The sequence below is a fragment of the Prunus mume genome, linkage group LG1 (assembly GCF_029339155.1).
Source record: "Prunus mume cultivar Tortuosa linkage group LG1, ASM2933915v1, whole genome shotgun sequence".
NCBI lineage: Eukaryota > Viridiplantae > Streptophyta > Magnoliopsida > Rosales > Rosaceae > Prunus > Prunus mume.
Window position 1 is genome coordinate 13,414,467 of NC_142698.1, and position 25,043 is coordinate 13,439,509.

General features: G+C 38.3%; 6 protein-coding genes and 1 non-coding gene across 7 annotated transcripts; 5 read left to right on the forward strand and 2 right to left on the reverse strand.

Moving 5' to 3' along the window:
- The first annotated feature begins 2,318 nt into the window (after positions 1-2,318).
- LOC103340939 (RING-H2 finger protein ATL77-like) lies at positions 2,319-3,034 on the forward strand. The gene is made up of 2 exons (XM_008244411.2): positions 2,319-2,789; positions 2,996-3,034. The coding sequence occupies exons 1-2, from the start codon at positions 2,319-2,321 to the stop codon at positions 3,032-3,034; spliced, it is 510 nt and encodes a 169-aa protein (XP_008242633.2).
- A 1,700-nt stretch (positions 3,035-4,734) lies between these two features.
- On the forward strand, positions 4,735-5,767 carry LOC103339611 (RING/U-box superfamily protein). Its single transcript, XM_008242939.3, has one exon. It carries the CDS (start codon positions 4,875-4,877, stop codon positions 5,418-5,420), a length of 546 nt encoding a protein of 181 aa, XP_008241161.2. The 5' UTR covers positions 4,735-4,874; the 3' UTR covers positions 5,421-5,767.
- A 1,179-nt stretch (positions 5,768-6,946) lies between these two features.
- LOC103339600 (Core-2/I-branching beta-1,6-N-acetylglucosaminyltransferase family protein) lies at positions 6,947-9,410 on the forward strand. The gene is made up of 4 exons (XM_008242927.2): positions 6,947-7,757; positions 7,840-7,915; positions 8,015-8,130; positions 8,893-9,410. The coding sequence occupies exons 1-4, from the start codon at positions 7,193-7,195 to the stop codon at positions 9,399-9,401; spliced, it is 1,266 nt and encodes a 421-aa protein (XP_008241149.1). The 5' UTR covers positions 6,947-7,192; the 3' UTR covers positions 9,402-9,410.
- Positions 9,411-9,784: 374 nt separating this feature from the next.
- On the reverse strand, positions 9,785-9,858 carry TRNAV-AAC (transfer RNA valine (anticodon AAC)). Its single transcript has one exon. It is a non-coding gene; the product is annotated as a tRNA-Val (tRNA).
- A 187-nt stretch (positions 9,859-10,045) lies between these two features.
- Positions 10,046-13,559, forward strand: LOC103339590 (transcription factor-like protein DPB). The gene is made up of 10 exons (XM_008242917.3): positions 10,046-10,204; positions 10,709-10,892; positions 11,088-11,155; positions 11,304-11,347; positions 11,556-11,621; positions 11,749-11,886; positions 11,987-12,055; positions 12,355-12,453; positions 13,071-13,141; positions 13,226-13,559. The coding sequence occupies exons 2-10, from the start codon at positions 10,729-10,731 to the stop codon at positions 13,383-13,385; spliced, it is 879 nt and encodes a 292-aa protein (XP_008241139.1). The 5' UTR covers positions 10,046-10,204; positions 10,709-10,728; the 3' UTR covers positions 13,386-13,559.
- A 770-nt stretch (positions 13,560-14,329) lies between these two features.
- LOC103339580 (dof zinc finger protein DOF3.6) lies at positions 14,330-16,476 on the forward strand. The gene is made up of 2 exons (XM_008242905.3): positions 14,330-14,596; positions 14,771-16,476. The coding sequence occupies exons 1-2, from the start codon at positions 14,546-14,548 to the stop codon at positions 15,860-15,862; spliced, it is 1,143 nt and encodes a 380-aa protein (XP_008241127.2). The 5' UTR covers positions 14,330-14,545; the 3' UTR covers positions 15,863-16,476.
- A 7,063-nt stretch (positions 16,477-23,539) lies between these two features.
- Positions 23,540-24,965, reverse strand: LOC103339573 (large ribosomal subunit protein eL36y). Its single transcript, XM_008242895.3, has 4 exons — positions 24,831-24,965; positions 24,626-24,730; positions 24,276-24,475; positions 23,540-23,717 (listed from the first exon to the last, which is right to left on the reverse strand). The coding sequence occupies exons 2-4, from the start codon at positions 24,725-24,727 to the stop codon at positions 23,687-23,689; spliced, it is 333 nt and encodes a 110-aa protein (XP_008241117.1). The 5' UTR covers positions 24,728-24,730; positions 24,831-24,965; the 3' UTR covers positions 23,540-23,686.
- Positions 24,966-25,043: the final 78 nt, after the last annotated feature.

Genomic DNA, 25,043 nt, shown 5'->3' on the forward strand with positions numbered 1-25,043 from the left:
TGCGTGGACCAAAAGTTGCAACAAAATCATGACGTCTACAGTGGATTGCAATACTTGCTTAAAAAACACAACGAAAACCAAAGAGAAAAGCTGGGTCAACAACACCACACTGCAACCATCCCAGTGACAGCAAGACATCCAAGAACAACAAAGTCACCAAGAGCCTACAACAGCAAACACACAAATAGACAAACAAACAAAAGACAAGATTCAAATAGATCTAGGGCAAAAGAACCCAAAATTCATACAAATCTGGGGAGAGAATATGAGAGAGGAAGAAAACTAGGAAAGGAGAAAGGGAGATGAGGAGAGAAGGATGGAAGATGGGGAAGCCACCCACCCCCAGAGAGGGGGCGTCGCTGTAGTGCAAGCTCACAATTTCACCTTCAGAGAGAGTTTAGGTTTCTAGTGAGGTATTCTTTAGGAAAACAAAGAAACCCCAATTTTCCTTACTTTGTACAAAAGGACAAATAAAAAATGAATATTAATATTATTAAATTAATATAATTTCTAAACTACAACAACATATTAATGTGAGTGTCCTTCAAAATGGGACCTATACGGTCCTCACTTTACTCATGCCATACACGGTCCCTGCGATACATGCATAATTTCTATGTCGAAGTGTGTGTTATCCTTCCTTTCCATGTTGCAATCCTATTTCTAACTTCAAATATTACGCTGATAAAATTTTGGGCTGGATCAACTAACTTATTTGGTTTGAATTGGACTAAGTTAATGTGTTTGGGCTTCTTCACTAGAATACCCATGTGCTCATATTGACCAACGTTGACTTTAATATCCACTCTGTTGACTACTACCTTGGTGATATTCATTGATCAAATCAAATTCGAGCATAAACACCAGTTCATGTGGATAGGCAAGCTGACCTCTAACAAAGTCATTTTCATTTGCTCCGTGCAGCTACGCCTAAAAATCCTAGTCATCAAGAAGCCTTTGTTTTGTCACCATTGCACAAGACAGCATACCTCAACCTCATAAGTCTCCTAGCAATGAACCCCAATTTAGCATGCCCAAAATACCTCTCCTTCATCTCCCCCCATTATGGATGGCGGAGGACCACCACACCGGAGATTCGAGCTCGGGCCAGAAATCATCGGTCTAATGGGTGTTTTCGCTGGAGTCATAGTTGTTGCCACATACCAATGCCTTGTCAACAACTGTTGTTGCAGCCAAAGGCGCATACAAAATGCAGACACACAACAACAACAACAACAAAATGAACAACAAAGGCAGGGGATTCAAATCAACCCAAATATTCATAGGCCTCCTACAAGCAATAATCCTCAACCTGCTCATTTGATCCCAATTTTCAAATACACCAAAGAATGCAAGGAGGGAATTTGTGCTGTGTGCTTGTGTGAGTTCAGAGATGGTGAGACAATTCGTGTGCTGCCTGAATGCATGCACTTGTTTCATGCGGGTTGTATTGACATGTGGTTGAACTCCCACTCTAATTGCCCACTTTGTCGTACGGATATTGTGCCTCCTCGACATGTCGTTTTGTCGATGCCGCCCCCTCAACATGTCGTTTTGTCGATGCCGCATTTTAGTGGGGGAGGCATTTAGGAGGAGCACTTGATACACTTTTGAGTTAATTAATCATCTTTTGCTGTGCCCATTACTCAAGTTAGTGGGTTTTGCTTGGTGAGTTAAAAAAAGAAAATTGTAACCATCTTATGAATTATTTACTTTTTAAAAATTTACATAAGCAATATTTATAAAATGAGGAATTCGAACTTTGATGTAAAGGAGCGGGCTCATTACCCTAGCTTTTTGGGTTGAGGCCGTTGCTTGCACCAAATCCGGTCATGGTTTTTTCGGGGTCATAATTCTGTTAGGTTGTGCAGCCTGATATGAGCTCAATTTAGAAAAATTTGAATTGGGCTTCTTGAGGGTCGGGCCCATTTTATCAAATTGCTAACGTTGACTTTTCCACACCGTTGACTGGTGCTTTGATGAATATATAATATTATTCTGACATCATTTTTTTTTGGGTCGAAATTCTAACATCATATTTGAACAAAATAAATAACATTTGTTGTCATAGGCAAGCTGACCTCTAGTTGTACAAAAGTTCTAGTTATATGTGAACAAAGTAATTTTCTTTATCTTTTTCTCCGTACCCCCCACGTCTAAAACAGCATAGTGAAGTCTTTGTTTTGTCAGAAATGCTCAAGACAGCATCTCAAATCTCCATCTCACCTAGCAACCAACGCCAATTTAACCTGTGCCCAAGACACCTCCTCCGTCATCTGCTACATTATCTCTAACCCCACCTCATCTCTCTCTCCATCATGGATTCATGGACGGAGGAGAGCCACGCCGAAGACGATCTGGGATTCGAGTTCGAGACACTTAAGCTCATAGGCCTCTTGTTGTGCCTTGCAATAGGAACCATCGCCGCTGTAACATATCAGTGCCTTGCCGACCAAAGGCGCATGCGAAACAACAACAACACACAGCAACAGCAAAATGAACAACAACCTCAGGGGCTTCAAATCAACCGACAGTTGATCCCAGTTATCGAATACAGTAAAGAAAGCAAAGATGGGATTTGTGCTGTGTGCTTGTGTGAGTTCAAAGTTGGTGAGGCAATTCGTGTGTTGCCTGAATGCATGCACTTGTTCCATGCCGGCTGCGTTGACTTGTGGTTGAGCTCTCACTCTAATTGCCCACTTTGTCGTACTGATATTGAGCCGCGACATGTCGTTTTATCGATGCCACAATTCAGTGGGGGAACCTCAGCATTTGAGCTTGCAAAACATGTATGGATGGATGAGTGTCCATTTAGACTTATAGCTAGTGGGTTTTGTTGTAATAGATTAAGAGCAATTACACATGCATTCGAAGTTTTGTGTACGCCTTTTCAGCTTTTATAAAAGGAAATGAGTTTTGTTTGGTGAGTAGAAAAAATGTAATTACTCTTGCTTATGAATTATTTGCTGGCATTGTTTTTATTTTTTACCTCTAGGTCCTTATTATTGCTGTTGGCATCAGCTCAATTTTGTAGAATCGAATTAGGCTTCTTTAAGGATCAGCTCAATTTTTTTTATACCTCTGATCACGTTGACTGCTACTTGGATGAAATAATACTATTATTAACATGATAAATTACAGTTGCTGTCATAGGCAAGCTGAGCTCTAGGCTCTAGCTGTATCAAAGTTCTAGTTTTTTTGTATACCTTATAACAAGGTGACTTTATTTTTCTCCGTAACCCCCTACGTGTAAAACAGCATAGTGAAGGTCTTTGTTTTGTCACAAATGCTCAAGAGACACAGCATCTGAAACCTCCAACTTCCAAGCCACCTAGCAATCAACGCCATTTTAACTTGTGCACCAAGACGACTCCTCCTTCATCTAAAACCCCCTGATCATCTCTCTCTTTCTCCACCATGGACGGATTAGGAGAACCGCTTGATGTTAAGATGATGTTAGATTTCGAGATAGTTCTCATAGGCGTTTTGGCCCTTGCAGTTGCAATCATCGTTATTGTAACACATGCATGCCTTGCCGATGATGACTACGAGATTCATATCAACCGATATCGGAACGGGCCCCGGAGAACAAGAACAAGAACAACAACAGAAACTAGAGCAACCACAACTACAATAAGCAATAGTTCTTCATCTGCACATCATCAGTTGATCCCAATTGTCAAATAAAGCAAAGATGGGATTTGTGCTGTGCGCTTGTGCGAGTTCAAAGATGGTGAGGTAATTCGTGTGCTGCCCGAATGCATGCACTTGTTTCATGCCGAGTGCATCGACATGTGGTTGAGCTCTCACTCTAATTGCCCACTTTGTCGCACAGATATTGAGCCTCCTCCTCAACATGTCGTTCTGTCGATTCCAAGTTTCAGTGAGGGAGGCCTTGGGAGCACTTGATCTTATAGCTAAACTTGCTTATGAATGATTTGGGTTGCATTTTTCCTTGTTACACTTACAATTTTTCATACTTTTATTTCAATCGAACCCAAATAAACTCAATAAAATATCATAATACTCCAAATTCCAAGAAGAGGAAGATATGTGTAGTAAAAAAAAAAAATTTACTCCCTTTGATTATATTTTACATAGAACTAATTGTCAATCGTCCAATTGCACATAATGTTTTGTTCCTTGTTCATTTATATTGCAAGATGGGTCGGTGAGGGTCCAGACAGAAAATTATGTTCTAGGGCCTGCACAAAATCTGTACTACAACTTGGGCATGCTTGGTGGAGCTCTGGCCCAGCTTGAGCCTGGGCTGGTTTAGTCCTGTCTGGCCTACACCCATCACTGAGGACCCAAAACCACAGACAATATCCCTCATGGGTAGGACCTAAAGAAACCACCTGTAAAATGTACTCTCAAGTGCCAGCATCTATTCGTGTCATGAGCACCACATGTTTAGTTTTCAAAATTGTAGGCCAGTAGAAAAGAGTATTGACTTGTAGATTAGTAGTTTTAAGTTCGACTATAATCTTGTGACTGTCATTTATATTAAAAAATAAGAGTAAAAAATTGTAAACATACGACTTACATTAACACAAATTATTTCTTCGTTATATCATCTATCAATGTTATAAAAAGGAAACGAATTGTACTTGGTGATTCTATACTAGAATACAAATGATGTACTTGATACCAACTGCAGTAAAATATGTAGCTATCATGATATTACTTGGGACTTTCCCTGAAAACCCCACATATTCCCATCAATAATTGCTCCTCACAAACCCAAAGAAACTCCACCACATCACACACAAACACAAAAACACATTGTTTTTTTCCAACTTCACCAAACTCAAAAGAAAAACTCCAAACCTCACCCACTCGCTCTCTCTCTCTCTCTCTCTCTCTCTCTTATCATGGAGAGCGCACCCACCGTCCTAAACAAACCACCCCCACCTTTCCCAGCACCGCCCAGAAGCGTAGACTTCTCTGCCCTCGGATTCATCCTCGGCCTCGTCGCCGTTATCACTATCCCTGCTCTCGTCTACGCTTTCTTCTTCTCCATCAAGTGCCCTCCCAACCCTTTCCGCCGCCGGCATCACCGGAGCTCCACCACCGCATCGGGACCCATCCGACCCGAACCCAACACCCTCAACCGGAACGACGTCATTTCTGACGTCAAGTACCAGAAACAGACCCATGTGAAGGAAATTGGAACAGAGTGCCCTGTTTGCTTGTCTGTGTTTGCTGATGGTGAAGAGGTCAGGCAGCTGAGCGTCTGCAAGCACTCTTTCCACGCTTTCTGTATAAACATGTGGCTTAAAGACCACTCCAATTGCCCCATTTGTCGAGCTTATATTGCCGTCGATCGTAGTAGTGGTAACAATCGAACGGCGTCTGGTGCAGCTAGAGATAGAGATGATCAGCAACAAGGTTTGCCTGATGCTTCGTCTATGGTTTGACACACTAAATTAATTTTTGTTTTTTTCCTTCTGTTCTTGGAGGGTTTTGTGGTGATGGGGTTTTGGTGGAAGATGATGATGACAACATGTGGCAGCTGGGATATTGGGTTAATTCTTTTGCTTTCTTTTGAAGTTTTCGGAAACTCACCGACAAAAAGTTGTAAACTTGTAGCAGTAGTTCAATTTCTTTAGCTTTTACTGGAGAGAGAGAGAGAGAGAGAGAGAGAGAGAGAGAGAGAGAGAGAAATGCTAGAAAGTAGATGATTTAATCAGGGCTTCTTCTATAATTTGAAGGTTGAAAGTTGAAACTTTGAGCTGAATTTCAAACCAGATGATGTTTGTTTTAATCACCCTTACCATATGGCATGCCTAATCATTTCTCAGCTGTAGTCAACATATATACTGTAAGCCATGTGAGAATCAGCATGAAAAAATGGAAAAAAATTAAATTAAATTAAATAGGGTTTTTGCTTCTTCATTGGGAAAAAATGAAAAAGAAAAAAGAGAAGGGAAATAAGTGAATGCGCTTGTTATTTTTAAGGTTCTTTTTTTATTTTTGCTCTGTGAGTTTCTGATAAAGACTACAGAAGTGGAGTGGGTGAGTCATGAAAGTTTCTTTACAAACAGGACAGTCTGAGTTCATACGACACGTAAATTGTAATGATGTTTGTTGTTCGCAGATTTAATTAAAAAGGAAACAAATAAGAAGTACCTAAACATTTGCCTGTCAACAACCCCATTTGGTGTTTGATCATTTATAAGATGACACGTCCTTTCAATGGGTTATAATAAGCAATTGATCAACCAGTCCCACTAATAATATCATTAAAATGGGCGGAGCACCAACTTGTATGATTATTTGGACCACTCCATGCCTAATTAAGCTACTCAAAATTTTGTTTTTATACATACAATATTAAACTACATAGGAAGATTCGAGCTCGGGTACATTATTCTACTTGAAAATTATTACATAAAAAGAAGAGAGTTCATATGCAATTTGGGAGGAAGTTTCCTTCGTCGACAATCAACATGAGTCATTAGTTCTGGCCCATTTGGCACCAAAAGTTTTTTTGTTTTATTTCCCTTTTCCATTGTCTTATTTGTGTCCTCAAGCAAAAAGGAGACTCGGCCCTAGATGGCTCATAAGGCTACCTCTTATATATTTTTTACTTTTTTCCATTGACTCGTAACCCTTTTCAAATTGAAATGTTTGCAATGTTTAGAATTCAATGCTCCTGCTTAATCACGTTTTCTTCTTCTTAGATTCAATGGAGAAAATGATAAAGAGAACGGAGCTCTGGTCCTCAGTCTAGAGTTCTATGTGCTGTTGCTGTTCAAGTTAAAAATGGAAATTTTGCTATTTGCATACAGAATCTAATTACCTATGTTCAACCTGAATTTTGACTCCATCTCTGAGACGTGACAAAAATCTCACACAAATAACTGCTCTTAACCGGTTGAAATAGATCCCCTAGCAACGTAAACAAAAGGAAGTTAAGGTGTACCACAAACACAAACGGTCGAGCGGTAGCAGATCACAACCCACAATTCAAATTAAATACTAACGGGTATGCTTTCCCTCTCCCACTGAACCCATTTTCCCACCTGTAAATTGTAAACAAAAGAGGAGAAAAAGCTTCACGCCGACACCACCTCCTACCTTCTCACTCCCTCCAAACCCAACCCACATCACCAAATCTCTCATCTTTTTTGTCATTTTCCAATTTCCTCTTGATCCCCAAAAGTAAAGAACTTTTTTTTCACCTCCAATGAAAAGAGCTCACGCTCAATGGCTCATGATTTTAACCGCCACTTCCCTCCTCTTCCTCATCGTTCTTCTTACCGTAACCCTAACCGGCCACGGTAAATACTCCTCCGGCGCCTCCGATTTTTACTACGAGCAGCGCCAGTTTACCACTCTGGACCGAAATTTTGGAGATACTGCCGAAAACAACGACGGGGACAGCAACCGGTTAGGGCTTCCGAAACTCCCGGGATTCGCTTACCTCATATCGGGCTCCAAGGGCGATGGCCCCCAGCTGCGGCGGTTGCTTCAGGCGCTTTACCACCCGAGAAATTACTATTTGCTGCACCTCGATCTCGAAGCTTCGGACGCCGAGAGGCTCGAGCTGGCGAAATTCGTGAAATCGGAGGCTGTCATTCGGGAGTTTCGGAATGCCATGGTGATCGGAAAAGCCGATTTGGTCACCGCCAAGGGCCCCACTATGATTGCCTCCACGCTTCACGCCATTGCGATTTTGCTCAAGCGGGCTAAGGATTGGGATTGGTTTATTAATCTCAGCGCCTCAGATTATCCTCTTATGTCCCAAGATGGTAACTTTACTAATTTTAGTAATTTTAGTTTTATTTTGTTAATTACAGATTAATTAAAGTTTCTAAATTGTTGCTGTTATAGAGCTTTTGCATATTTTTTCTTTCTTGCCGAGGGAGCTCAACTTCTTGGAGCACACTAGCAATATTGGGTGGAAAGAGTAAGCACCCAATTTTTTAACGCAATTCAACAACTGGTTTCTTTCTAGTGTTGGGCTTGATGTTCATAATTTGCATATGTTTTTGTGGGAATGTTACAGAAATCAAAGGGCAAGGCCTATTATTGTTGATCCTGGCTTGTACCACTCTAAGAAATCCGGTGTGTTTTGGGCTAAAGAGAGAAGGTCAATGCCTGCTTCCTTCAAGTTATTCATGGGTACTTCTCCTTCTCTGCATTTAAGTATACTTTGTGTTCTGGGTTTATTTTCTCATGCCGAGCTGGTATAGAAAGTGGTATATTAGTCTTTCCATGTGGTTTGCAGTTGAATTCATGAAATTGAGAATAAGTGTTGTTGGATACTAATGGATGTTGGCATTTGCTAATCGAAGTGTAGACTAATAGGGTTATATTAGGTGAATTAGAACGAATTTAGAAACAACTTCAAAATTCCAAAAAGAATTTGGTATTTCTTCAATTTTTGAGCTTTCTGTACAACCTCCTGACTCGGATTTGCATTACACATTTACCATGAGAAGAAAAGCATAAAAAGCTAGGATTTCTTAGAACCATGTATAGATTTTGTTTCTTGAAATAATCAATGCAACTGCCTCGAGCACAGTTTGGTTTCTGAGTTCCTTAAAGCCGGAGAATTCTAATGTCATTATGTAATCTTTCATAATGATAAGATAAGCTCATAATCAATGATACTATAATGATAAGCTCATAACCAGTGTGATGCTGCAATAGTCTGGTGGAAGACTTCAATCTTGCCATTTTGATCATAGCCTACAGTTTTTACATCCATAAGAGTGGAACCCATGAATTTTCATATATATTCTGGGGTTCCGCACGCAATGATGCAAATGGACGGTATTTATTATACTTGTTGAATGGTTTATCTTGCTTACTATATGTGGCTGATGGTTTGTAGAAGCATTTTATTTTGCATATCTCAAACATAAGTCTTTCTACTTTCAGGGTCCACGTGGGTGGTGCTGACCAAATCGTTTCTTGAGTTCTGTGTTTTGGGGTGGGACAATCTTCCCCGCACTCTTCTCATGTATTACACCAATTTCTTGTCATCCCCAGAGGGCTACTTCCACACCCTTGCGTGCAACCACAAGGACTACCAGAACACGACCGTGAATCATAACTTGCATTACATAAGGTGGGATAGCCCTCCGAAGGCAAATCCAATTAACCTAACGCTGGAACATTACAATGACATGGCCCAAAGTGGAGCTCCTTTTGCTGGTTCATTTGCCAGGGACGATCCGGTTCTCGACATAATTGACAAGGAGCTCTTGAAGAGACCAAGAGGCCAGTTTACACCGGGTGGTTGGTGTTTAGGGAAGTTAGGTAAAGATCTGTGTTTAGCTTGTGGCAACCCAAATGCTGTAAAACCAAGTGTAGTTTCAAAGAGGCTAGAGAAACTCGTTGTGAAACTTCTTGATTCTAAAAATTTCCGGCCTAAGCAATGTAAATAGTCTTGTCTATGCTTGATTTTCCCCCCTCCCTCCCACATTTAGAATTTTTCTTTTACAAATTTATAAATAAAACCAATCCTAGACATGTATTTATAAAAAAACCAAAACACTATTTAAACATAGAAACACACTCAAAATCAACTCCAAAGTCAACAATTGTATATTTTTTGGGTGTGTTTATAAATGAGTTTTGAGTGTGTGTAATGATGGGTTTTGGGTGTGTTTATAAAGTGTTTTGGGTGTTGAGTTTTCTTTGCAATCTAATGAAAAAGAAGATAAAACGAACTTGGGAGAGAAACCCTTTAAGAAAACCAAAACTGGTAAAGTGATTGAGAGCAGCTAACCGTGCATTATATCTTCTTGAGATAAATAAAAAGAAATATTGGCGTCGCACGGACTCGAACCGCAGACCTTCAGTGTGTTAGACTGACGTGATAACCAACTACACCACGACACCTTTTGTGCCCTGACTAATCCCTCAAGAGCTATAAGTAAAAAGACATGGAAATAAAATATGAATTTGGCTTTGGGCTACTCCAATCCAATGTGGGCAAAACCGCGGGCCTGGTGGCGCAAAAATCAAATTTCAGGGGTGGGCCCATTCTGATGGCAGTTTAATTTTAGCACGTTCTGCCCTTTATTTTCATCTGTTCCTACTTCGTCGTCTTCATATTCGCGAAAAGCGGGAACTGCAAATATATATATATATATATATACATATTTTCAATCTTATAATAATATGCTGGAAAAATCCCCCTATTTTTAGGGTTTGCGCTTCTCCTTTGAGACACCTAGATCTTCAGGTTCGCGCTCCTCTTTCATTTGAATGCCTCCATTTTTCTTTAACGCAAAAATTTACATCTCTCTATTTCTTTTTCTTTAATTTTCTTTAATTTACTGTATTTTTATTTTCTTTACTTTTGTGATCGATGAGCAGTATCGTGATTCTCATTGTTCTAGTAATTTTTGTAAATTCTGTAGCGTCATTGGTATGTGTTTGGAAGCTCATCAATTTGATCATTCTGTGGTGATTGTCGATTCAATTGCTTTCGGTTTGAGAAAGCTTGAGCCAGTAGTTTGGAAAATTGGCAATGTCTCATTTAAGAAAATGTTATGGTGGAGATGGCTGATTTCATTGGATCCTCCTGACACTAAAATCACTTGAATAATCGAATTTAAATGGTGCTATGTTTCTTTTATGAATTGAATTGTAGTTTCTTTCCTTTTATGATACAGGAGAAATTGCAAATGAGTGTGTTTTTATTACTCACCGTAAACGCCTAGAATTATTTTTGTTTGATTTGCAGAGTGTAGCTAGTTGAACATTATGGATGATAACTACTCTGGGGATTCATTTGGTGGATTCTTTCAGAAGCATTCTAGTGCAGAAAGTTCTGTTTCAGCTTCACTGAAACATGCAGCTGCTTTTGGGAGTGCACGGAGATCTATCACTTTCGATCATGACGATACTGGTACTGCCAATGTTGAGACGTGAGTAAAGTGGTTTATGCATCATATCATATTATTCCTTTTTCGTCTACATATGTTATCAGTTCAACCAGAACCACTGAAGTACTGTGTTTGCGATAACATCATTTTAAGAACTTGTTTGATGGCTGCTTTAAGTGGTACCTAAGGGTATTCCTTCTGAAATATATTTTTTGTTCTTTTTGTTCCTGCTAAAAGAAATGCACCAAAGAAGAAAAGGGTTTCAAGAATGACGGGTGGAGGTCTGCGCCAGTTCAGTGCCATAGGTTAGTAATTGATATACACAAGTCAAAATTTTGTTCATTCCATGATAATATAGTTTGTGCATGTGTTTGTGAAATTAAACCTGTTGTTAATGAGTATCATCTCTCAAGGTGGGGTTAGTGAACATATAGATCTTGTTTTCCTTTTCAGTTTGTGACTTGTTGGAGAGCAAGGGAAGAACAACCTATGCTGAGGTATATTTTTCTAAAGTAACTATGAAGTTTATTTGGTGAAGAATCATTATGGAAAGGATTATTTAAGTGTAGTACATATGGTTTTTCTTTGCGAATAATGGATAGCTTCTATTTCCAGTGTCACATAATGTTCGGATTTTTGTAATATATTTTTCCTTCTTTGATCAGTGAATGTTTAAGTGCGAGTAATTATAGTGATGGTGTTCAGCTTGCAGATTACATAATGTCAGAGTTAGCTGGAAATGACAGTGAAACAGCAACATCTTTGAGCGAGGTTCAATTCAGACTGATATAACTATCTACATTATGCTTCTTTTAATGACTATCATTATTGTCACAGTTGTTTTGCCATTATGGAAATTACTGAAGTATGTTGTGAAAATGATTTATCAACTTCTCAGTTTAATGACAAAAATATTCCACGGCGGGTATATGATGCATTAAATGTTCTTGAGGCATTGGATATCATCACAAGAGTTAAAAAAGAAATAAAGTGGAATGGGATTCCAGACAGAAAGATGGATTTGGAAGGAATGAAGGTTAGTGAATGTCATTATTTTGATCGTGTGATACATAAGTGCTATAAAATTTGGGGATTGAATAATTTGACAATTTTGATTTTGTCTTTGATTCTTTCAGGCAGAATGTGTCAAAATGATGAATAGGATTGGAAGGAAAACGGCTTACTTGAAAGACTTAGAAGAGCAAGTAATGATATCTGACATACTTTCAGTCTGATAAGTTTTGTAAATCCCTGTAGTATATCTTGTGGTTTTAGTCTTATTCAGTCCCTGTAGGAATGGTTTGCTAGTAGGACTTGTGTTGGAACACTAATTGTTAAATCGCAATAACCTATGACAGTTGGCGTGATTGTTAGTAGATTTTTATTTTATAAAGAACAGAAAATATAGGCTTTAACATTTTTCACTTTGCTCAATCAAATGGAATTACTCTACCAGCTTATGTTCTAATAGTCTTTGTTATTTCTCTGGAAAAATATGATATAGTTTGCAGATCTCCAAAATTTGATGTGTTGCAATAAAGAGTTGCTTAAGAGTGGAAACACTCGTCCGGGGGGATTTTCTTTGCCATTTATACTGGTCCAGGTATATTACTTTGTTATCTTTTGCTGGTTTGCATGGCTATGACTTGTTTACAGTTGAAGCCTGTAGTTAGCATTTCTTTGAGTTGGAGATTTTTAGCGTTTATCCTCACTCTACTCTTTAGCTTAAGACAATGACCAAGAGCTATGACATAAATTTATCTTCTAATTATTAGGACAGAATGGGCACTAGTTTGGTTGACATTTCAGCTGATGCATACTTTGTACTCTGTCATCATTGATATGTTGATCAGCTAGTGCACGCTGGTATGAACTTCATTCCTGCATGAAAATGAAGTTGTTGAAAATTTATCTTTAGTACTCACTTGCTAGCTAGAGATCTGTTGATTGTTAATTTCAGCCCAATCTTTAGGCTTCTTTCTTAGGTGGAAAGTGTAAGGAAGTATGCTTGAAACAAAGGCATACCCTGTTCCCAAATGGGGAAGTATGCTTGAAACAAAGGCATACCCTGTTCCTAAATGGCAGAATCATCAATCTACCATCTATAAGAAGAGTTCAGTTTCCTGCAAGATTTAGAGATTATAAATACATAGCGGATGCATATATGTGTACATGTGTGACAGTGCATAATCTTATTTTTCAATCTTTTTACTTCTCTAGACAAGCCGTGATGCTGCCGTCGAGATTGAGATTTCTGAAGACAAGCACATGGTGCACTTCGATTTCAATAGGTATCAGTACTTCGTGTCGCTGCAGAGACTTTGATGTAGTTGTGACTTGTATCATTTTCTAACTAACACTTGTCTCTCTGGCAGTGCGCCCTTCTTCTTGCACGATGATACTTACATTCTGAAGCTATTGCGGCGTCACCAACCGCCGGAAAGAACAAATGTATCCCAAAATTATTCAGTTTACCCGCCTTCTCCATGTCCCAGCATTGGAACTCTGGAACAGAAACTCCGAACTCCAAAATGAACAAATGTTGAGATGCTTTACTAGGTTTATGAAACTTTTTATAAAAATCGTTATAGGCTTTTCCCTTATTCTTCTAAATGGCTCGAAGGTAATTTTGTTTCAGTTTTATTTTTTAAGGATTTAGATTTATAGCTTAAATAACAATTGTTTTTCTGATTTTCTCGTTTTCTATAATTCTGTTTTTGCTGATACATATTTAATTACAAGAAATTAAACCAAAAAAGTGCAGTCAAGGAGATTGCATTCAACTTTATTATCTGGTTCCCCAAAAATAATAATAAGCAAGTATGAGAACGGCTGTAAAGGGCGCGTGGGTAGAAGTGAGGAATGATGGTGTGATTTAATAATATAATATTCCCATGCAAAAAATAAAGCAAAGTGGGGAAGGGAAGGGAACAGAGCGGACCGGGGTAAAGGGGGTTCACTGGGGCGGACACTTCTTCGACTGTGAGGCCACACCCACCAAAGCACAAGAACTACCTTTTCTTTTTTATTAAAATAATTCCTTTAACAATTTATTTTCCTTAATTTATCATGCATTATTTCATTATTTTAATCCATATAAATATCAAAATTGGGAGTTGCCCATGTACAGGATCTGCACCAAATTAAACTAACATATAAATAATATAATAATTAAGCTGCTCTCCACATTCACATAAACAACATCAACTTTTTCCATGCAAGATGAGAACCGCTAATCTTATAATATTTCCCAAGTAAGAGAGAGAGAGAGAGAGAGAGAGAGAGAGAGAGAGAGAGAGAGAGACATCAGAAAGAACCTTATGGATTAAGAAACTGAGAGAGAAAACATAGTTCTCAAAACCCTAAAAAGTAATAAAACAAAAAGAGTAGTCTTAGCCTAGTGAGAAGGAACAACTACAAACAAGTAACAACAAGAAGTAAATTATTAGTATATAAATACACAAAAGGCCCCTCCTTTATTTTTGCTCCTCATCACCACTCCCACCCCTCTCCCTTGTTTTCCTTTCTTTCTTTCTGTCTTCCTTTCTCTTTTCTCTCTCTCTCTCTCTCTGCAACTCTCTCTCTCTCTCTCTCTAGCTTCTCTCTTTGTTGTTGATGTGATTCTCCACTATTATCTCCAAAAACCCATCAACCTTTACAAAAGATAGAAAGAAAGGCCACCACAAGAGAGAGCCATGGTTTTTTCCTCCATTCCAGCTTATCTTGATCCATCCAACTGGCAACAGGTAACCTCTAGCTCCTTCAATTTTGTTCTCTTGAGGAATTTTCTCCCCCAAAAGAAAGTGAAAACATTTCAAAAGCCAAATATTCTATTTACTTTTGTTTTTCATGATCTTCTTGAATATACCAGATATTTGATTTCTGCTTTTTAATCTGATTTTTCTCCTTTCATTTTGCAGCAACCAAATCATCATCACTTAACAGGAAGCACCAGCAACAACAGCAACATAAACAACAACAACAATTCTCACCTCCTTCCACCTCCACCACCGCCTTCAAACCCTCATGGTGGCGGCAGTGGCGCAGGTGGTGTGGGCTCGATCAGGCCAGGCTCCATGGCAGATCGAGCCCGCATGACCAACATCCCGCTCCCGGAACCGGCACTAAAATGCCCCAGGTGCGATTCCACCAACACCAAGTTCTGCTACTTCAACAACTACAGTCTCTCCCAGCCCCGCCATTTCTGCAAGACCTGCCGAAGGTACTGGACACGGGGCGGCGCGCTGAGAAACGTTCCCGTGGGAGGCGGCTGCAGGAGGAACAAAAGAAGCAAAGGAAGCAGCAGCGCCGCCTCCAAGTCTCCGGTCAGCAGCTCGGACAGGCCAACCGGTTCGCCCGGTTCATCAGGTCAAGCAAATATTGGCTTAAACAACACCGCAAGCACTGCAGATAATAATATTATGATGAGCCCACAAATCCCACCGCTGCGTTTCATGTCGCCTTTTGCCACCGACATGGCCTTAAATTATGGCATGAACGTTAACAATTATGGCGGCGGCGGGGGAGTAGGAGACATGAACAGTTTTCATCAGATGGGGAGCAGCATAGGGAGTATCGGTGGGTCGCTCTTTAATTTCCAGCAGCAAACGCCGTCTTTTCCCTTCTTGACAGCTGGCGGCGGGCTGGACCCTTCGCAGGCGGCTGCGGGGATGATGTTTGAGAACAGTGGAGTTGAGGTGACGGGTTACAATCAGGTGCGGCCGAGAGCACCGTCTGGTCATGGTGTTGTGGGGATGAACTCACAGATGGCTGCGGTCAAGATGGAGTTAGAAAGTCAACAACATCATCAAAATCAAAATCAAAATCAAAGTCAAAACCAGGAGTTGAATTTGTCAAGGCAGTTGATGGGTATGAGCTCAGGAAATGATCAGTATTGGGGTAATGGCAGCGGCGCCGGCGGTGGCGGCACTAGTAATACTTCATGGACTGATCTTTCTGGGTTTAGCTCTACAACTTCCACACCTAGCAACAATATTAATAATCCCCTATAACAATTCAATTTCTATTATCTTATGATCTTTTGTGGTATATTGGTCTCATCGGATCTAATATACTTAGCTGTGAAGCTGGCTTCGGGTTTTAATTTCTTAGTGTGGCTTCAATTAATTCTGTTCTATAGAAAGTTAACTTGGAAAAGATACTGTATCCATTGGATGAAGCTATAGATCTGCAACGTGAATGAGATGAAGGAAGATTGGGAGAAGTGACTGATGGGCTTTGTTCGTCGTGAATCGTGATGAAGTAGTGGAAACCCTAGAAATGGTAGGTTTTTCGCTTTTAGTTTACCTTTTGTTTTTCCAGCTTCATCTGGGAGCTGAGGGTTTTTTTTTTCTTTTTCTTTTTGGAATTTAGTTTTAATTTAGTTTTAGGATGGCAATATTGTATGAGCTAGATAGGATGTTTGCAATACTAGTAGTGAGTGTATGAGTAGTTCATGGAGTTTTGAAATCCGAATCGAACATGTACTTCATGGATTTTCTTTCATGGAATTTGATGTTCTTCTATATATGCTAGCTGCTGCCGTCATGATGTTTTTTGTGCTGTATATGTAGCAATTGTTACATATATAATTAACTATGATATATTCTCAGTTGAACTTTCCGCCATTTAATATTTGCCCGCAGTAATGATTCCATCTAATTTGTTCCACTAATCTCTGAAATGGTATAATGTTGTTAGAGATGGACCTTTTAATTGTTAAAAGCTTCTTTTTGTTTTAATCTTTTGAAATCAAGTTTCATTTTTGCGGGAGACTGGCGGAGGATATGTTAGAATGTTCACCGGTTTGAACAACGTCGCTTGCCTGTAGGCAAAAGTGTGTAACTTTGATGCAGTACTTGGAAAATGATTTTTTTATTTTATTTTTCTGGTTACATTGGGAAGAAAGAAATCCTGGGATTTTGATCGTGGGTGCCAAACAAGGGGAAGGAGGAGGGCGACAACCACTGTGGTAACTGACTAAAAAATGAAATTTGAAGTGAATGAAGTCTTTGCGATAATTTTAGGGCAAAGGATCAATATACGTATTTCTTTTCTTGACTTTAATTGATTCCCGGCCCCCATTTTATACAAGAAAAGTTGATAATTTGTTATGGATTTAGGTTGCACAAGCATGTTATTATATTGAAATTTTTTGTCATAAGTCTAAAGTCCACATTTGTTTGACAGATATTACAAAAAGGACTAAGCTTCCATTCTAAGCAAGCTTATGACTGTATGCGTTTCAAGTGTCGGCCCTCTGACTAACAAGGTCGTCGTCAATGATCATTTATCAAATCAGAAAGACTGTTAATTTGTACAATTTCAAATGGCTTTTCTAATCAATTTCATAGTCTTTTCTCAAGAATATGATGATTCTATTTCAACAACCAACCGTAGTTTCGGTATAATTTGCTCTACATTATTACTTCACTAATTAATTTACCAGGTCAGGTAAAATCCACTAATTAAGGTTGATTCCTTCAATTAATATCCTATATATAGTTGCTAAATAATAATTTCATGGTTGGGGGACAAAAAAAGAATAAACCTAGCTTAGCTGGAGAGTGATCTTTAAAAAGCCATAGATTTTGGCAAAATCAGCGTCTCCATCTCCATCCATTGATTCGTGGGGACAAAGCGCCATAAATTTCAGTTCTAAAATATTTATTCTATCTATTGCTTCCATTACATATGCTGCATGGAAGATACAGATAAATCAGCTTCCCACTTTCTTCTTGATCTAACCAAGACATAATGGAGACACATATATGTATGTATATACATCCACATTCCACATTCCACATTCCACTATGAGAGAGAGAGAGAGAGAGAGAGAGTTGAGTGATATCCAACTCTCTAACAAAACCAATTGTTTACTTAACATGCATGGCTAAGTTTTGTTTTATTATAGATTAATACAATTGTTATGCGCACGATTTTAAATGATTGATATATATATATATATTATATATTCCAATAATTGGAATGGCACATAGCAGTGATTGGTTTGGAGAGAGAGAGAGAGAGAGAGAGAGAGAGAGAGAGAGAGAGTGAGATTTTGGACCGACCGAGAAAAAAATGATTTTGTAATAATTTTATGTGTCCCTTGTAAGGAGATGGTGATGAGATGATGAGATTCTAGATGATGATGATGATGATGAGGCTGCGTTAATTTCGTGAAATTGGTTTTTGGTATGTAGGACAAGTCTCTCAAAAGACGCCAAAATCACCCCTCAATTCCACACAACCAAAATTCCACATTCCAAAATCATAGACAACGAGAGACATAGATTTTTGGTCTTCTACTTTCATACCCACCCACCACAAACATAAGACTTTGTGTTTTTGTTTTTGTTTTTTATTTTTGTTTCTGTTTGTTTTTATTCTCGAACTTTGTGTGCCGCTGAAAGAATATAACGTAAGTGAAAGATTTTTAAGTTTTGATCTCATGCTTGCTCATTGGAACATGGAAGACAGAATGTCTGACCAGGTCTCGCGCGCTACCAGACAAGCTACTGATTTGTCAGGTTTCGTGGACCTGACAGTCTGACATGGCAGGGGTCCCAGTGATTCGATAGAACGTTGGCACTCGCTTCAGAGCTGCGTGCTAGCTAGCTTGTTCCAATTCCAAGTATATCTAACTTTGCTCTCTCATTTGCCACCATTTCTGATCTGACTGACTGACTGACACACACACTGACTGTGCGCGGTCCAACTTGTCAATTTTATTTCAAACAAACTATGTACCTATTTTCTTGCTTGGAGAAAGTGAGATCCCATTGATCGATCCTTCCAATCCATTTCAATATCTGCAAACAACTGATAATTAAGTTTCTAATCCGACTCAATCATTTAAAGGAATGCAATGATAATAATCCACTTTTAATTATAAAAACTCATCTTTAACCAATTTAATTATAGAAATTTGGCTTCAAATTAGAGTTGTGAGTATAATTTCATGTTAATTTTGTAAGGAGTCATCAATTGGTATATAAAGAACCACACGAAACATATAATTTCAAAACATATATTTTTGGCAACTTAGTGGCTAAATTGAAGAGAATATCATATAATTGTGTGCGAGTTTGTGAAAATTCATTGTCGACCTATCTTTTTAATGATAAAGAATGAATCAGTGGTCTGACATGTAGATTAGCTTCATGGAAATAGGCCCTCCCCCATATTGCTAGGTGTTGGATAATCTATCAAATGTTGTTTGAAGTGTGGAGTACATGTGTTCAATCTTTCAATTATTAAGTCATCCTTGGTCACGAAGATACAAAAAGAAAGAGGGCTAAGTAAAGTGACTCTTGTGGGTAGATGGATATTGGACAACGATATTTATTGTCCCCCTACTTGTTTGGCCTTTGTTTAGAAATGATGTCCAACTTGGTTCCAATAGGATTTATAGGTTTTTTTTTGTTGTTGCAAGAATTGGGAACCAATCAAAGCGCTCTAGATTTAGCACTTTGGTTTCTCATCTCTCTCTTATTACTACCATTGAATACCAAGCACTAAACCTGTATCAATCTGAAAACTCGATCTAGATTAGATTGGTTCGATCAACATTATTGTTTTGTTGTCCTCTTTAACCTAAATTAAACGTCATTCAATTGACGTAAATTGATAGTTTGGTTGGTATGAAGTAATTAACTGGGATCTCGAATTTCTGCAATTTAATTAGACTGTAGTATAGCACTAGTAGGCCACCACAATTGAACTAAAAACAAATCTTTTCTAGGACAGATAGAAAGCATATTTGGCAAAGCTAGTTTGGGATGAATTTTGATCATGGTCATGAACCAAACAACAAAACAGCGCCTTGCAGCCTTGCAGCCTTGCAGCCTTGCAGGTTAAGTATTCAAAGCGCCAGCCTAGAGATATAATTGTAGTTGTCTTTCTAATAACAGTTTCTCCTAAAGATTTCTCAAGATCTGCTGCTGCTATATATTATAATGTTTTGGTATAAATCGGGTACCAAGAAAGACTGCAGGTACGTACAATATTATAGTTGGACCAAACCTCAAATTGATAACAAATCTCGCTTTCAGTATAGTTGAGAAACTTCCTCCTACATATTCCTAGGCCTAGCTGTTACGTACCAATATATTAATTCCAAGTTGGAATGGTCGTGTTGAAAGAAAGAATCTATGTAGGGTGTTTGGATTTGCTTTTTGCAAGAACCAAGGCTGGCCGGCCTTGCCAAGAAGGAATAAAGCATATTCAAAATCAAAATATATGGTCATGGGTTTTGGTCAGCTTAATTGGAATTTGGGTTGTGTGTGTGGAAATCAGAGGAATTTGAAGGATCCCAAAAGTATTGGCATCTTCTTCTGATCATCGTCTGCAGTACCTGTAAATTAAAAGTCACAACCCCCAACCAATTAAAGAAGATGAAGCTGTTAGTGTTTTTCTACTTGTACGAACAAGATAGAGGGCAGGAGAAGGAATTTTGGAGGCTCGGAAATCCAAGCCAAATATTTTCGAAGTTCATATAACATGGATTCTCATCATGTTGATGATGGCCACATGGGTTTGTGTGAAGAGTGACATGCGCTCTTCTCTCTTCCTCACACACACAGACCATATTATACACACAAAGATAGAGAGAAGCAGCAGCAGCTTTCACTTTTAACATGTTGTCCTTGTTATATATGACACATAATCTCTCTCTCTCTCTCTCTCTCTCTCTCTCTCTCTCTCTACGGATATATATAATCCTCATCATCATCAACAGGTGGAAACACATAGAAAGAGACTGAGATTCCAAGCTCTTCTGAGATATAGACCTCACGTTCTCCCACATGTTGTGATCTCAATTATACATGCATATACAAAAATATACCCCTCTTTTAGATTCTTTGTGGTATTCTACCTAGAGGAATGTGTGAATTGTTGATTCATATATATTCTACATAAATTAATATTTATGAGTGCGTGAATGATTGAGCATGTAGCATAAGTTATAATTACTTTATTAAATTCATATGAATTTATACGGTCATGAATGCATAAATATATACACATATTAATGTGGTAACTAACAATTACCATGTTAAACAGGTAAGCTGGAAATCAAATCAAAGTAGTTTTGAGGAGCTTTCCTTTACAACATTAAAGATAACATTTGGCAGTAAATGAGCGTAGCTCACAGTAGTCAAATATAGGGTATATATTATATTCCCAAGGTCCCCTACATACCATATCTGTTTCGGTGAGAATAGCATCCTATGAAGTCACTTTCCCAACATTTCAAAATAGCCATGCGTTTCGTAATTGACTTTATATATGTTGATTTCGGATTAGCAAAACCACTTGGTAAAGTTAATTATTCCCAACTTGGTCCAGCAGCAGCTAATTAACAAAGCTATACAAAACGTGTTTAAAGGAGATCATGATCTCATGCAATCATAGTTTTTTTTTTAAGTACAAGCGATAGTCTAAACTATAAAGGGAGAGCGGTTTCTTACACACACACGCATAACTAAAATGCCATAAGGGTTCGAACTTGGGACCTATTGTCTGTAAGTTAAGACTCTTTTTTACTGAGTTAGACCTGTTGGTGCAAATTCATGGTTATTAAGTAAGTCCTTTGGAATTTTTTGGTTGGAAAGTTCAAATCAAGTGTACAATTCATTTGGGTTTTTATATATGAAACGCGTGCATTAATATTCTTGCTTTACCAAACATAGAATATAAGAATCAGATTGGATCAAGACCTTAATAATAATAATAATAATGTAACATGGCAATATATATATATATATATATATATGGTCAGGTCATCTTTCTTCTACAGCATATGGACTAATTTCTTGATTATATTCTTATTCTTATTAAAAGCTAATGGGAATAAACTAGGTATAATTGAATTTTGTATAGGCTTTAACCTTTTGCAAAGTGCGTTGTCGTACATGCCTAACAATTTTGTCCTTGGATAAGCATATAATATTATATATAATGGGGTACGTAGGAAGGTTCAAGGTTGCTAGCAATTTATAATTTGCGTTGCCATTGCATACAATACATGCTGTCTTGTTGACATGACTAAATACACATTTGTATAATTAATAATTAATAATTAATTATATTTTATATACAAATATGCATGGAATGGATGCTTACGAGAGAAAGCACTCAGATATTGATTGTGAATTTTAAATATATGAAGAAGAAATAATATAAATTTAATTGAGCAAGTGATTGTGTTATTTTATTTGATTGGAAGCCAACATATATAATACAAAGCTAAAAGCAAAAGGAAAATTCTTTGTATCAATGTTGGTCCAAGCATGGCGCGGAGAAAACGCTCTGTCATGTCACAAGGTGGACCCCAATATCCATATTCTTGCTTGCTTGCTATGACTTCACTCATCTCACCGCACATAATACGGAATAGTAGATCATCACAAATCAAACGAAATCAAACACTACTCTACACACTTTATGTTTGGATTGAATGTTGATTGACAGTGTGATCGTTCCTTTGCATTCGAGCTCGACTCTCTTTCCTAAACTGCACATTAGAATAGCTTAGGCTATGGTCTTGTCTCGCACACACACACACACAAAAAAGGAAGCTTAGATGTTTTTCTTGGTAAATTTGCCAGGTTTTCTTGACAACAAAAATTACTTAGTGATTATAAACTTGTGCTTTAGATTAGATGGGTTGTTTTGTTCCTTTCCGCTAGGGCCGTAGCTTTTACATACTCTTCTTGCTCTCATAGTTTCCTTGGGCCCAACCCAAAAGGACGAAGGGCGGAAAGAGAATTATAAAAGAAAAAAGTTGTATCGGCCACATCATATTTTAGCCCATAATGGCATTATAATGATAATGATGCATTGCCGACCATCCTGCGGACTGGTCGATCTTCTCCTCCAATCCCCAACTCTTGGAAAAATGAGAGAGATATCTTACAATCACAATCGCCAGATGGATCCTGGAGGCACCTCCGATTTTGGATCAAGCATTTCAATTATTTTTCATGCAAAGCAAAGCAAGCACGTAACTCTCAGACGATAGAAGAAATGAACATTTAGTTTGACAGATGATGGTGGCTACTGGAGGACGGCTTCAAGCTTGCAATTACGTCCGAGAGATGAGCACGAAGATAGAGTTGGATTGATCTGATGATTGAGACAGACACAGAGATTCCTCCGTCGCTGTTGTGCCTGCCTACCAATATTGAATATCTCTTTCGATTGAATTCGATGTTGATTGGTGGATGTCATCGAGCTGTCTTTATATTTGCTTTCGAATTCTTAAGATGGCCTCATGTTCATGAGATTATAAGTAAAGAAAGGTCATGTGTTTCTTTCAGCTTTCAATTATAAAGTTGTTGTGTTTCATTCGCATGACCATTAGATTTGAAAACCGTGTAGATGAAAGTTCAATAAAATGAGATACTAAAAAGATTATGTAACTTTCTACTAAGAAGCCAAACTACACGAATGGAGCAGCCGTGCCGCCTAAAAGTGATTTGATTTGGCTTCTCCCCCTAATTTAAGTTCGAACTTTAAACTGAACAAAATAGAACTTCCCACACATAATTGATTTGCTTGCTAAATTGCATTTCGGGTCATAAGTAGACTATCACACTTTCACTTCCATCATAGAATAGTAACACAATTATATGTAAATCTAAATAAATCAATAACTTGAAAGAGAAATAGCTGAATAACACAAATTCAAGAATATCTGCTGCATAGACGATATCACAAAATGGTTTCAAAACATTCAAAATTAGAGAGTTCGTAAAATTCTCGTACGAAAATGCATAACAAAAACTATTAGAGTAACTGAACTACAACCATTAACACAACACTTCAAGTTCTCACTTCTTCTTCTCAGTAACACCACCAGACCTGCACATGAACAATTCCACAATCACATACAAAGCATATAAATCGTGTAACATAATCAAACCACCAAAGACAGTGTGAAAATGAAAGGTTGAGCTCCCCAAAAACTATCTACTCTCATCATACAATGTGTTAGTCCAATTAAATAACTGAAAAAAGAATCAGAAACAGACTTCCATTCGCCGGACGAGCAAACTAACTCAAATGTTACAAACATGGCACACAAAAACAGAGTTGACACCAAAAACCACACTATTACAAACAAATTTTGATATTGATTGCAATGGTACCAAAACTAATTCGTAACATTGAGTTTTGATAACATTCAAGCGCATTTACGCAAGCTGGTTTAACTCCATTTTCACACATTTGTCTTAACATATTCAAAAAAATACTTCAATCCAGTCCTCCACCACTTATGAAATAAAGGGAAAAGAAAAAAAACAACCAAATAAATTGACCATAACACAAACAATCTCATAAATTGACTATAACACAAAAATGCAAAAGCCATATGAAAACATATCAATCACACAGCAAGGGCAAAGAGAAAAATCTCACCTCATCTTGCGGAGGACGTTGGACATCTCCTCTCTCTTCTTCTTAGCTCTCTTGTGGGTACCCAACTTCCTCTTGGCCACCTTAAGAGCACGCTTGTCCTTACCAACCTTCAAAAGCTCAGTGATCCTCTTCTCATATGGAGCAAAACCAGCAACTTCCCTGATCAGGTTCCTCACGAAATGCACCCTCTTGCTTGTTTTCTTCATTGTCAAAACCAACAAAGCATTGAAATTTTAGTATTATTCACACTATTTCATCAAAAAATCAAGACCCAAACAACAAAAGAATACAAAGACAATCCCAGAAATCAAAAACTTGTATGAACAATCAGTGACCAAACAAAAGCATACCCCTTTGCGGTCAGACGGGCGAGGAGCCAATTCACGCTTGGTAACGATGTGGCCTTTGTTCAGACCAACGAAGATCCCGCTCTTGGGCGCAGCAGGAGCCATTTCCTGTACGAAAAAGCTTCAGTATTCAACAAAACCATCTAACACAAACACAATAAAAGGATGCTTAGTAAGTGATACTGGGAAATTTGAGCCAGATTGGTACCTCCGATTCAGCTCGAAACAAACCCTAGATCTTGGCGGTTGAGAGAGGCGCGGCCACCTAGTGTGTGAGAAACTAAAACCCTAATGCCCCTGCGTCTTAAATACTGGGTGGGTATCGCTATTTTTTATTCAGGACGACGACGTGGGTTCCAAAATCTTCTCGGCCCATATCCGTCAGGCTTTGCTTTATGGGTTCAATTCAACCAATCGTTTG

Excerpts from the sequence above, each read along its gene's own strand:
- LOC103339600 (XM_008242927.2), top strand. The coding sequence starts at position 7,193 with ATGAAAAGAGCTCACGCTCAATGGCTCATGATTTTAACCGCCACTTCC. Across the intron at positions 7,916-8,014 it reads AGCAATATTGGGTGGAAAGA|AAATCAAAGGGCAAGGCCTA; the intron begins GTAAGCACCCAA and ends GGAATGTTACAG. Across the intron at positions 8,131-8,892 it reads TTCCTTCAAGTTATTCATGG|GGTCCACGTGGGTGGTGCTG; the intron begins GTACTTCTCCTT and ends TTCTACTTTCAG.
- LOC103340939 (XM_008244411.2), top strand. The coding sequence starts at position 2,319 with ATGGATTCATGGACGGAGGAGAGCCACGCCGAAGACGATCTGGGATTC. Across the intron at positions 2,790-2,995 it reads CATTTGAGCTTGCAAAACAT|GTCCTTATTATTGCTGTTGG; the intron begins GTATGGATGGAT and ends TTTTACCTCTAG.
- LOC103339573 (XM_008242895.3), bottom strand. The coding sequence starts at position 24,727 with ATGGCTCCTGCTGCGCCCAAGAGCGGGATCTTCGTTGGTCTGAACAAA. Across the intron at positions 24,476-24,625 it reads GCCCGTCTGACCGCAAAGGG|AAAACAAGCAAGAGGGTGCA; the intron begins GTATGCTTTTGT and ends TTGACAATGAAG. Across the intron at positions 23,718-24,275 it reads AACGTCCTCCGCAAGATGAG|GTCTGGTGGTGTTACTGAGA; the intron begins GTGAGATTTTTC and ends GTTCATGTGCAG.
- LOC103339611 (XM_008242939.3), top strand. The coding sequence starts at position 4,875 with ATGGAGAGCGCACCCACCGTCCTAAACAAACCACCCCCACCTTTCCCA.
- LOC103339590 (XM_008242917.3), top strand. The coding sequence starts at position 10,729 with ATGGATGATAACTACTCTGGGGATTCATTTGGTGGATTCTTTCAGAAG. Across the intron at positions 11,156-11,303 it reads GCGCCAGTTCAGTGCCATAG|TTTGTGACTTGTTGGAGAGC; the intron begins GTTAGTAATTGA and ends TTTCCTTTTCAG. Across the intron at positions 13,142-13,225 it reads GTGCACTTCGATTTCAATAG|TGCGCCCTTCTTCTTGCACG; the intron begins GTATCAGTACTT and ends TCTCTCTGGCAG.
- LOC103339580 (XM_008242905.3), top strand. The coding sequence starts at position 14,546 with ATGGTTTTTTCCTCCATTCCAGCTTATCTTGATCCATCCAACTGGCAA. Across the intron at positions 14,597-14,770 it reads ATCCATCCAACTGGCAACAG|CAACCAAATCATCATCACTT; the intron begins GTAACCTCTAGC and ends TTCATTTTGCAG.